Raw genomic sequence first — 12,646 nt, 5'->3', positions numbered from 1 at the left:
TTTCTATAATCAACGAGGGACCAACCATGTTTCAAATAGTAGAGGCCTATGTTTTAATATTAATGGATATATTTGCAATCTACGAATCTCTACCCACAACATATTACTTCCGTGTATTAGAAAGATCTCTTTATACATAATATTATATAGGAGGATGAGATATTTTCTATGTATATACGATGTTATGTGGGTAGATGTGGGCAGATTTCTTGTGTACAAGAATTTTAGACTCATCCCATGAACCCCATGTCTTTTGGCAAAATTTTGGGCAGACACAAACATACATCTATGATGTTTATGAATTGCTTGGGGGAGTGCTACCCCTTTCCCCTCTACCCAAAGAAAGGTTGAAGATGTTTAATTATGAATTGTTGTATTTAAACACCGACCCATCAAAGGACTCACAACTTCAATATAAATCAAACAAGATTAAATCCAAAACCCATCGATCGACGATATGATTTCAATTCCCTATACCATAATGAAGAATAGTGCAAAAGAACTAAACACTAGTTTTTCATATATAGTACTATAATTATGTTAATTAATTAACAGTGGACATGAGATAAAACGAGACTAATGTAAGTAGCTGCCGACCCCATATAATGGAGATAAGGCAAAGGCATGGGTGATGATAAAATAGAAAGGCTGATTCCTGAAGCAATAACAAACTTATTATTACATGCAGCTCCGAAAGATGTCATGTGAATTGAATGAAGGATGACCAAAAATTGATTTTAAGTTCTCGTGACAAATTTTAATGATGGAACAAAAACTAACTAATTATGGTGAAGTAGCAGAGCCCATATGCTTAATTAGTACATGGCTTAGATGATGATAATGATTATGACTGATATTGACTGCATGCAATTTAATTATGGTCACATACACTCTTGCATTGAAATCACACCTTTGATGGGGAATATGTTTACTATTTGGAACATGGTTGTTGGTCCCCAATAATTAGAGAATAGATGGGGATTGAAAAATTTAATACATAAGTTTCATGTACAAAAAAAAAGAAAAAAAAAGTCTGTACTGATTTAATTTTCCATGGTTCTATGGTTAGGCTCAATAAATCCTAGTCTACCATACATCCCATTTTATATTATTTTAATATTTTTTCGGTACATTAAAGAAAAAATATTCCTAAATTTTTACATTATTAATTTGTTATTATGAATAAAGCTTCGTCTTTTATTCATAAAAGATGAAAAATAATGAAATACAATAAAGATAAAAATTAAGAAGAAAAAGAAAAATATATTTTAGTTTTATATAAGGTACACAAAAAAGGGAAAAAAAACTTTATCTTTGAACTACAAAACATGTTTCGATTGAATAAACATCTCTTTTGGGCAACATTGATTTTTTTTATATAAATCACAAGTATTGTCTTTCAAGTTTGACTATGATATGAAAAAGATATAATATCTGAAAAACTTCTGACCAGTTAACTAGAGTTATAAATGTGATAGTCAGTCAAGTGTTATTTATCAAAATTCATGAGTGGATTTTGATTGGTCAAAACTCTTCCCATATCATATCTTTTTTGCATCATAGATTTTCCCTTATCTTTCATCCAAATGTGCCAATTACTTGTCAGTAATGTCCGGGATTGAAACCCTCCTTCATCAAAGTTTGGGGTGATGATGCAGTGGATCATGACATTGGCAAAGTATAGAGCTGGAAAAGAACCACGGAAAAGTTGTTTCAGCCTTTCAGGAGGCAAAGAAGTAATAATACACACAGAGGGCCCTATGAAGCTGAGGAGCCATATGGCTATACCATTGAAATGTGTAAGAAGGGCCCTTGAAGAAATTGGATGTGTGTGCTTCGCGGAGGTCCGCCCCATGTATAATCTATACCTCAAGGCTCGACCGTCTTCTTGGTAGCTTTTCGGTGGTGCTACTGAACACAATGTGATAGGTCTACTCCTGATGTTGCTGATGTGTTTTGGGTACCCTTTCACCATGTGCCTACAAACTTCACCTCGCCATGTGTGGGTTACTCAAACCAAGTCCATGGCTTATGCTCTCTTGGCCATCGAAACTACACTTCTCGATCTACCTCTTCGCTCCGAGGGGGCCCCAATGTGTTGACTGCAATGTGCGCGAGTAGTGGAAACTTTTTCCCACGATATTGCCGAACATGCACTCACCTTGTGATTTGTCCTGTTTCTATGAATGTTCCGCCTGATGTTGAGTTGAGCATGTCCTCCGATGCATTGCCGGTGTATGGCCGCCATGCTTCAATGGCCAGTGTACCCACATTCCTATCATTCCAATATTGTGGCTTCAACCAAGGACCCATTTGATGCAAAACTATCACTTCAATGATATTCCTTGACAAACCGTCGGCAACAACCAATTTTGGACTGTTATCCCCACCTCAATAGTGCCTTAGATAAAGCTGCACGAAACAATAGCTCATCTGTGAGGAAATCAAGAAGTAGGCGCAACAAATCAAGGACCCACAGCTTCAATCTAAACCTAGCAAGATTAATTCCAAAACCCATCGATCGACAATATGATTTCAATTCCCTATACCATAATGAAGAATAGTGCAAAAGAACTAAACACTAGTTTTTCATATATAGTACTATAATTATGTTAATTAATTAACAGTGGACATGAGATAAAACGATATTAATGTAAGTAGCTGCCGACCCCATATAATTGAGATAAGGCAAAGGCATGGGTGATGATAAAATAGAAACGCTGATTCCTGAAGCATTAACAAACTTATTATTACATGCAGCTCTGAAAGATGTCATGTGACTTGAATGAAGGATGACCAAAAATTGATTTTAAGTGCTCGTGACAAATTTTAATGATGGAACAAAAACTAACTAATCATGTATGCCATGCTGTGCACTCGCCCGAACATAGCTCAGGCGGTGAGTGTGGTAAGCAGATTCCCCAGGGCAGGAGCATTGGACTGGTGTGAAGAACAAACTTAAATACCTTCGAAGGACAAAAGAGTTTAGTCTGTTATTCGATGGTAGTTCACTACAAGTTCTGGGGTATACCGATGCCGATTTCCAGTCAGATCCAGATGATAGAAAGTCTACATCTGGGTATGTTTTCACGATAGGATCGTGTGTTGTTTGCTAGAAAAGCAGCAAACAGGTGTCCACTGCAGACTCCACAAGCGAGGCCGAGTACATTGCCCCAAGTGAAGTTGCCAAGGAAGCCGTGTGGATGAAGAAATTCATACACGAATTGGGAGTGATTCCGTCCAGCACATCACCCATCCCGTTGTTGTGTGACAACAATGGAGCGATCGCCCAGGCTAAAGAGCCTCGGGCCCACTCGAAGTCAAAGCACATCGAGAGGAAGTACCATGTACTGCGGGAGATCGTTAATAGAGGGGACGTCCTAATTCAGAAGGCAGCATCAGCGGATAATGTGGCAGACCCATTGACTAAGCCACTGACATAGAAGGTGCTTGAGAAACACGTGGAAAGTATGGGAGTCCAGCTTGTACCAGATTGGACCTAAGTGTAAGTGGGAGCTGTTAGACAGTCTTGTATGCCCTTAGCTTCAATCGGATTTGATGTACTTTTGTTATTTAGTGGAAATAAATTAAAGTGCATGTTTGATTCATGTTATTCGGTATAATTCTGTGTAAGACCCTAAAACTGGACACTTATAGAAACTTGTGTTAGTTTTAAATGTTCACAGCCATTGGATAAGTCTGGGGAGATTTATCCTGCCAAGGCTGATACCGGTTTGCCACCAAGTGTTAGGATGGCTTGTTTTGGCCATCAGGGTAAGGCCCAAGGCACATGCAGTATGGAATTGCTTGAACCCTTGAACCAGACCAGATTTTCAGTATTGACCTAGACCTTGGAGACAGATGGGCAAAACTGAAAAGTTACACTTGACCCCTAGACTCGATTATGACACATCACTAGATGTCGGATCGGGCTGTCTTTGATGTGTCAATCAGTGAGATCCTTAGTGGGGATCAAAACCTGGACATGTTGGGGCAGTTTGAAAATTCATCTGAGTGAGTGGTCATAGTGACAGGATCAGCCCCTTTGTCGGGTAATGGTAATGATCGGTAATGCACTCTCTCTGATGGAAACCAAACTGCCGGCGGTTGATTTCAATCGTTGGAATTTAGTTTTGCAAAATAAGATATATATATATATATATATATATATATATATATATATATATATATATATATATATATATATATATTTACGGTTTCAAAAGATTTGCAAAAGGTTTTAATTCTCGGGATCCATGTGAGTAGAAAGTGCGGCACTGTTCCTTGCAGCCGAGAGAGAGGTCTTCTCTTGTTGGGCAGTGCTTGATCATTAAGGGCTGAGAGGTTAAGTGTAAAACCATTTAAGATAATACTTGATGGGCTAATCTTGCACCTTCCCACAGTCCCTGGGTTTTTATAAGATGGCTTGGCCCAGGGACCACTTAATGTATGTGTTGGGCCCATAGGGTCCATGTGATGGGCTCGAGGGTGTCACTAGTCTTTTAGTGAATTCGGCTGGGCCTTGTAATAAAGGCTGGGCCGAACCCATGTGGCTGGTGTGTAGATCAATGCTTGAGTCCCACGCCATACAAAGAAGCCCAACTGGGCAGTAGGTTGGAAACTAGTTAAATACTGAACACTTAATGGGCCAAAAGCCCATTTCGAACTGGGCTGATATGATCATCAGTTCATAAGACGAATCTGAGACTAGTATTAGTAAAAGGATTGAGACTAGTGTTAGTAAAAGGGCGAATCGAACTGAACACTTATTCACCCCTTTTCTTTCATTAATTTTTGAAAATTGAATTAGTAATTTGTTAGAGCAGAATTTTAACCAAATAAGCCTAAGAAACAATGGTTGAAAGTAAGCAAAACCTATGATACATAAACTGTACTATGAAGCAAGGTGCTAATCAATCCGTTTATAAATTCTATTGCTGGTCTTAGTAGAGACTTGGGATTGAATCCCACCTACACCTGGATTGGGGGATGGGCATCACAGTTGAGTTTTTAAAATGCTGTTATAAAGTCTTTAATGTTATATACATTTCTTTTGGTATTTGGTGCCATGCATTATTAATAACTTCTCCATTAACCTCTTTTTCTCCAAAGTACCGATTGCGGGATTTGATTTCACGAAAACACTGAATCAAATCAACTAATACAGCCCTCGGTTGATTGATTAATGCTATACATGATTAGTTGAAATAAACTATATATGTTATATATTTAACATGGCTAGCTGAAATTTATTTTGGGTATGAATTTTCAGGGTCATTAATGCATCAAAATTGATATTTGAATCATGCATGTCAATGGAGAGCTCAAACATCCATTATCAAACATCCAAAACATAGCACATACATTTATTATAGGGTAAATAATAAAGTGTACACAGAGAAGAAAGAAATTAAGGTAATACATGACGTCAAACTAGTAGATGCACTCCATACAGGGATGACCATGGGTCATTTAGTGCTTTATTAGCTCACTAATACAAGCCCATTTATAACTTATTTCTGTTAATCCTGGAGAGCAATACCGTCAATTCCTTCAATTATCTTTCCTCCATAGTTAACGTAATCAGTTGGATCTGGGACACTTTCATTTAATTTTTCATATTCTATGGAGCATATCACTGAGCTCTTGGGATGCTTTGGGATGACCTGGTAGATGATTTTGATGACTTTGTAACGCTTCAAGGGATCTCCTTCATGGCCTCCAAATATGACTAAATATTTTTCTTCGTCTAGGGCTTCAATCTTTACAACCGTGCTCAGAACAGTTGTTCCATCTACGCTCAACGAAGCATCAAAATCAGTCAAAAGAAATCTGGAAGATCTAAAACTTTCTGATTCAGTCTTTGTTAAACAGTATATAACTAGTCAGAAAGAAAGGAAATAACAGTTCAGCAGCAGATGTGTATATATTACCTAAAGCATAATTAAAGTGTAGGAGGGAGCCAACATTCTTTCCATCTCCTTCGAGTAACGTCGATCGGTGAGAATCATGACCTACGGCCTTGTGAAAGTGGCTTGGAAGGTCCATAAAACGGTGAAAGAACTTCTTTGGAGAGGACTGTATCTCCTTCTCAATCTGGACTGTACCAGTGAGAGCCATGATTATGTAAAACAAGGTGAATGGTAATACACAGTGTGGAAAAGGAAGAGATTGAAGAGAGGAAAGGAACTGATTTGAAAATGCAAGGCACTCAATACACATTCAGGGGTGTATGTATTATATAAGCTAGTGACTAGGGGCCGTTTGGGAGGGATGAGATGAAGATTCATCAGGGTTGATTCACTTGCTTTGAAGCATTCCAAATAAAATATTAAAAGAGGTTGAAAACAGAAAAGGAGAGCCCATCAAATCACCACCGACAGCAGGCACAAGTCTATTTTCTTCAGCCATCCTAAATGGCCACTACAAAATATTATTATTTATACTATTTTTAAAATATCGCAATGTTTCAATTTGGTTCCTCATCTCTAGTCTAATTATAAGAATAAAAATATAATTTGAACAATCATTTTTCTTATTCGAATTCCTCTCATTATATCTTATATATTTAAGTTATTCACTTTCATTAATATTCATTGAAACCTGTTCTTGATTAAAAGACCCGTCTTTGAATTTTTTTATGATTGATAAAATAACAATACACTAGAAGAAGGAATTTACAAACCAGGTGGCTTCCCCGCCAAATACAATCTCTGAATACCACTGTTTTTGAATTTGGTCACTCTAATTGTAAGAGCACAAAATGTAATTTGAACTACTATATTTCTCCTTGATTAATTCCCTCCCATTAAATCTTATATATAAATTAATATATAAAACACAAACTTAAAACCAACCCAAAAAATTGAATAACTTTCATGTTGATGGAAAGTCAATAATTCAACCTAACCCTTGATACCATAATTATATAAAAATAAAAATTAAAAAAAGTATAAAAAATACAAAAAACAATTTGTAAAAATCATTTTGGGCACATTTCTAATAAATAATATGTATTTATCATATTAAACAAAAACAAGTGGAATAAATAAGAATAGTTTTTATAGAAAAAAATATTAAAAAATTATAAAAAGTTTTGCAAACACATTTCAGAACACTTCAACCTGGATCTTCTGTCGGTCGTTGCCGACGACCCCTCCAGCAGATTTATTTACCGGAGGTAAGTTTTTCTCATTTTTTATGTGTTTTGTTTTTTTTCTCATCCAGTTCCGCCGGTCGACGCCAATAAGTCAGTACCACTGCAACATCTGCAACTCTGTCTCTTCAATTGACCAAAACCAAAAATCTACCTATGTTGGTAAAATCTCCCAGACTTCGGTTGTAAACCAAACCAAAACCAACCAACAAATTCAAGATGTGGCTTCTACAAAACGAAACGGAACTCATACCATCAGTCCCTCAGAGAACTAACAAATTTTCATGTTTAGCAGCAGAACCATTTCCTTCAAAAAGAAAAATAAATAATAACAAATGGGGAAAAACTGAAAGAACACTCGCCAAAAAAATATAATAAATAAAAGGATAAAAGCAAGGGTTCCATTTAATGCAACTGTGATGGATGAAAAATAAGTAGCACACAACAAAGCATACCGAATCACCAAAAAGAAACCATTTTGTAGACAGTCGATGCAGTTACCTGCAACTGTGACTGGAGAATTATCATCTTTGGATTTAACCTGATTATTTCCCTTGGAAATCAATCTCTCCTGCACCCTCTGACAGAGAAAGCAAGCCATTTGGACGATTCTAACAGCAACATCCAATTCTGTTGAATATTCCTCTGTTTCAGAGGATATAATCCCCAACTTTTCGTCCTCCATGATCGATGGAGAAGTTCGATGAAAACCCGAAAGAGAAGCAGCGTTTTCTGGGAGACCCACCTTGTTGGAAGAGGCGACCAGGCAGCATTTACTACTGGATAATAGCAGAACGCCTACATGCTTGGATGTGAGATTCTTTCTTCTCACTACCAAATTATGTGGGAGTTGTGTTGCGTGGTTTGCACAGAATAACGACATCAAAGACTCCCCTTTCAATCAATTTAAACTATCTTCGCCTACTCGAAAGAAAAATCTTTTTTTTTTTTTTTCAAATAACAAATTGGTTGTTTTTGATTGATTATGTGGGTTTTGAAGCAAGAAAAAACAAACAGCAAAATGGGTTCATGAAAACTGGGAAAATGGATATAACGAGGGACCTGTAACAAGGCGTTTGAGTGGACATCTTCTTCGTTGTTTCTCGCTGTTAAAAATGCTTCGCTTTCGGAACGGTCGTCGGCGTCGACCGGCGGAATTCAAAGGGGTGCAATCTTCAGTTCTGAGAGTAGAAGGTGGAAGGTTGAAGTGAGCGCGCCGACCGGCGGAGCTCAAAGGGTTGAAGTGTTCTAAAATGAGAAGATTACATTTTGGGCGAGAGGACACACGGTTAGCTCCGCACGAGTCCCTCCAATCCGTGTGTGGGTGGACACGCGACGCACTCACAGTGCGTGGGATGTTTTTGGCGGGCAAAGTTGTAGGGGGCGGGTTGTAGGGGCGGATGCGAATCTGGTTGCAAGTATTGTGACAATGGTGTACATACAAATTCAGTCTCCATTATATGGGATCCATTAATATCAATTCAGCAAAACAAACAAGTAATTGTATATGTTTTTATATTATTTTTATAATCTAAAATGTGGACATAGTTGATCAACTTTTTGATCAACCAAGCTAATAATTTTCCTAACCGTCCTATAATATTGCACCAAATCAGCTAAGTGAACCTATTTTAAATTTAACAATAGAGTTCAAATTTATAGGCTGTGTTTGGTAACGTTTGAAGAAAAAAACAAAGAAAGGAAAGAAAAAGTAGGAAAACCCATATAAGTTTGCATAGGTTTTTTTTTCCTTCTTTACCTTTTTCCTTCAAACCAAACATAGTCAATCTGGACTCCAAAATAATTTCATTTCCATTTACCCCATCTTGGATTACTCTCTTTCTCTCTCTCTGCATTTATTTTCCTCCTCTTTCATAGTTTCCTTCCAACTGCAATGGAGGGAAACCAACCAACAACCGCTGTTCCCAATTATCTACCTGTTAAAGTTTTGAGATTATAATAGGTTTCTAGCAGATAAAGACAACTTTTTGTTTTTTATATTAATAAAAAGTAATATTTTTTTATAATAATTATAATAGGATAATTTTTCTGAAATAATATAAAAAAAGAGCACTATTTTGTGTCTTCTTCCTCTAATCTCTGTTCATGCAAATGATTCTAACATTCTAGCACTCACCCTTTGAACCAATCGTAGCCCTCTAATATCGCCTTTATGAATGGCACAGATACCCCCGACATGGCCTTCTACATTAGTTCCGAGGAATTGGCGATGTGCTCCGAGAAGATGTTGTAGCTAGTGAGCATTCAAAAGGATGCACTGGATGTTGTCGAGATTGCCGATTGGGAGGACACGTGTTAAGATCTCGGAGGCGGAGAGAGGGACATTGGAGCTACCTTGCCGGATGACATCGGTGACCTTGAGGCGGACGATAATGTTGAGGGACATCGGGATGTTGATGATATTGGTGAGTTCCAGTATGGCCAGCCTGGCGTTGTTTTGGGTATCTGTTTTTTCGTTTGCCATGGCCGTAGAGCTTTGCTTCTGGGTTTCCGTTTTCCATTGTTTCGTCCGCGGGTATAGCTATCGCCGACGACTTTAACCTCTCACGAATACAAAGCGAGAGGAGGAAGACGAGCTATGTCCTTTCTTGATATATATATATTTTTTTAAATTTAACCTATTTTAATTATTTTATAAAATTATTATCTCTTTTTTATATTAAAGGCAAAAGTTGCCTTTATCTGCAAGAAACCAATTAAAATATACTATAACAAATTGAAGATGAGGCTCTGTTCCTCCATATTAATTAGTTTTGTCACTCCGGATCTTGTGTGTTTGGACATGAAGGAATTTTCTCTTCAACTCCACTAAAACTTTGACACGTCAATTCACAATTGGCCATCACCTACAACCTATTGAAATTTTATGACTGATAATAATATTTTTAAATAAAAAACATAATGTTATAATAAAAATTTTGAAACCCTCACATTCTCTATTCTCACAGGCAGACCCGCTCCCCCAACCCAACCATTAACCTCTCCATCAACGGTGTTCAAACCGCAATTGTGAGCGGTCATCCCTTCACATTCAGATTCCCTAATGTCATGCTCCTCAAATTAAAGACCCAACACCATTCTCTGTGAGGGAAAATGCTCCAAAATTCACTATGGAAATGGATCTTCTGCATTTGAATCCATCCAAACACGATATACTAAGAGATCACATCTCCACCCGACAATACATCCCTGTCGTGTATTGGGAACATCTCTCGATGATGACTATCATTGGGAGCATCGGGAGATGTTCCCAATACATAGTGGGGATGTGCTATGGGGTGGAGATGTGAACTCATATACTAAGGCCATTCCATCTTTGTGTCCATTCTCGTTGACAGAGAGGTAAGAAAGCATGGCTGTAATGGGGAGCATAATGTATAGAATTCAACCAAGACATCTCCATCTAGAAAGAAGAGAAAAGTTCTGCACCGTTCATCTCAAATGGCAACATATCTACAATAACCTTCATAATCCTCAAATGGCAATACGGCCGTAGCTTTCGATTCAAGCTTCACCATCGACAAAAACTAAAACCTCTCTTACCAGGATGGATTGTACTTTGTCCTACAAACCCCTCTCCCTCTATTTCCCTCCTGAGTCTTTCATTTAAAACCCTCCCATCTTCGACCTCTTTCAACACCCTACCATCTCCTTTTGCACCATCAGTCTTACCTTCAAAAACCTTTCCTAACTAAGACCTTCCATTGAAGAACCTCCAATACTAATTCTATTTTTTTTTTATTTCAAAACTCCGCCAGGCAGCTATTCCAGAACCTATTTCCCATCTTTTTCCCTATCGTGAAGATGCAATCCAATTCGTCTAGAAGTATGATTGATGACAGTGACCTTACCTCCATTAGCAGTCTATGCCTTTCATACAATAATGGGGTATGGACATCCGCGATCCCTTTCCTCTTACACCTAGTCAAATGAAGTTCTTGATCGTGGTGACCTATTATTTCATTGAATGGGTCGAGCACGAACCGTTGGCCGTTGTAACAGCCAAGAACATCCAAATTTTCTTTTAGAAGAATGTCATTTTCCACTTTGTCCTTCCTCACACTCTGGTTACAAATATCAACCGATAGTTCAATGACTCTATGTTCATTGAGTTCTGCACAAACCTCAAACTGATGCAGCAGTTCACCTTGGTCCACTACCCTCAAACTAGAGACCGGATCTGCTCCTCACACTTGGCGCCTCACACACACATCCTATCTTCCATTGGGAACACCTCCCATACTATACTTATTGGCTATTATTCATGGGAGATGTTCCCCAATGCACAGTGAATGTGCCTATAAGGCACCCATTTGTGAGGAGCAAATCCCGTCGCCTCAAACTAATGGCTTAGCCAAGGTGACCAACTAGGCCATATAGTATTGCCTAAATACCATACTTGATAGAACTAAAGAACTATAGGTTGAAGTACTTCCTAATGTACTTTCGACATACAAAACTATCCCTTGGACTGCCACGGGAGAGACCATCTACAACCTCGCCTTTGGAACCAAAGCAATCATCCCAAAGGAAATCAACTAGCTAAGACCTCGACCAATGTTTATGAGGACTGTTATCCCCACCTCAATAGTGCCTCAGATAAAGCTGCATGAAACAATAGCTCATCTGTGAGGAAATCAAGAAGTAGGCGCAACAAATCAAGGACCCACAGCTTCAATCTAAACCTAGCAAGATTAATTCCAAAACCCATCGATCGACAATATGATTTCAATTCCCTATACCATAATGAAGGATAGTGCAAAAGAACTAAACACTAGTTTTTCATATATAGTACTATAATTATGTTAATTAATTAACAGTGGACATGAGATAAAATGAGATTAATGTAAGTAGCTGCCGACCCCATATAATTGAGATAGGGCAAAGGCATGGGTGATGATAAAATAGAAAGGCTGATTCCTGAAGCAATAACAAACTTATTATTACATGCAGCTCTGAAAGATGTCATGTGACTTGAATGAAGGATGACCAAAAATTGATTTTAAGTGCTCGTGACAAATTTTAATGATGGAACAAAAACTAACTAATTATGGTGAAGTAGTAGAGCCCATATGCGTAATTAGTACATGGCTTAGATGATGATAACGATTATGTCTGATATTGACTGCATGCAAGTTAATTATGGTCACATACACTCTTGCATTGAAATCACACATTTGATGGGGAATACGTTTACTATTTGTAACATGGTTGTTGGTCCCCCAATAATTAGAGAATAGATGGGGATTGAAAATTTTAATACAGAAGTTTCATGTACAAAATAAAAGCAAAAAAGCTCTGTACTGAATTTTTACATCCCATTTTATATTATTTTAATATTTTTTTGGTATGTTAAAGAAAAAATGTTCCTGAATTTTTACATTATTAATTTGTTATTATGAATAAAGCTTCTTCTTTTATTCATAAAAGATGAAAAATAATGAAATACAATAAAGATAAAAAGTAAGA

The 12,646-nt window shown here is 37.6% G+C and overlaps 1 protein-coding gene across 1 annotated transcript; it reads right to left on the bottom strand.

Annotated features, from left to right (window-relative positions):
- Nucleotides 1–5,335: 5,335 nt before the first annotated feature.
- On the bottom strand, nucleotides 5,336–8,783 carry LOC148852177 (MLP-like protein 43). The gene is made up of 3 exons (XM_088944768.1): nucleotides 7,658–8,783; nucleotides 5,934–6,101; nucleotides 5,336–5,794 (listed from the first exon to the last, which is right to left on the bottom strand). Exons 1-3 carry the CDS (start codon nucleotides 8,037–8,039, stop codon nucleotides 5,523–5,525), a joined length of 822 nt encoding a protein of 273 aa, XP_088800894.1. The 5' UTR covers nucleotides 8,040–8,783; the 3' UTR covers nucleotides 5,336–5,522.
- Nucleotides 8,784–12,646: the final 3,863 nt, after the last annotated feature.

Source organism: Nelumbo lutea, chromosome 5 (genome assembly GCF_056320005.1).
Source record: "Nelumbo lutea isolate HS-2025 chromosome 5, American lotus-T2T, whole genome shotgun sequence".
In the NCBI taxonomy this organism is placed as follows: domain Eukaryota; kingdom Viridiplantae; phylum Streptophyta; class Magnoliopsida; order Proteales; family Nelumbonaceae; genus Nelumbo; species Nelumbo lutea.
The sequence above is the reverse complement of the archived record's forward strand: the minus strand, read 5'-3'. Positions and strand labels throughout refer to the sequence as shown.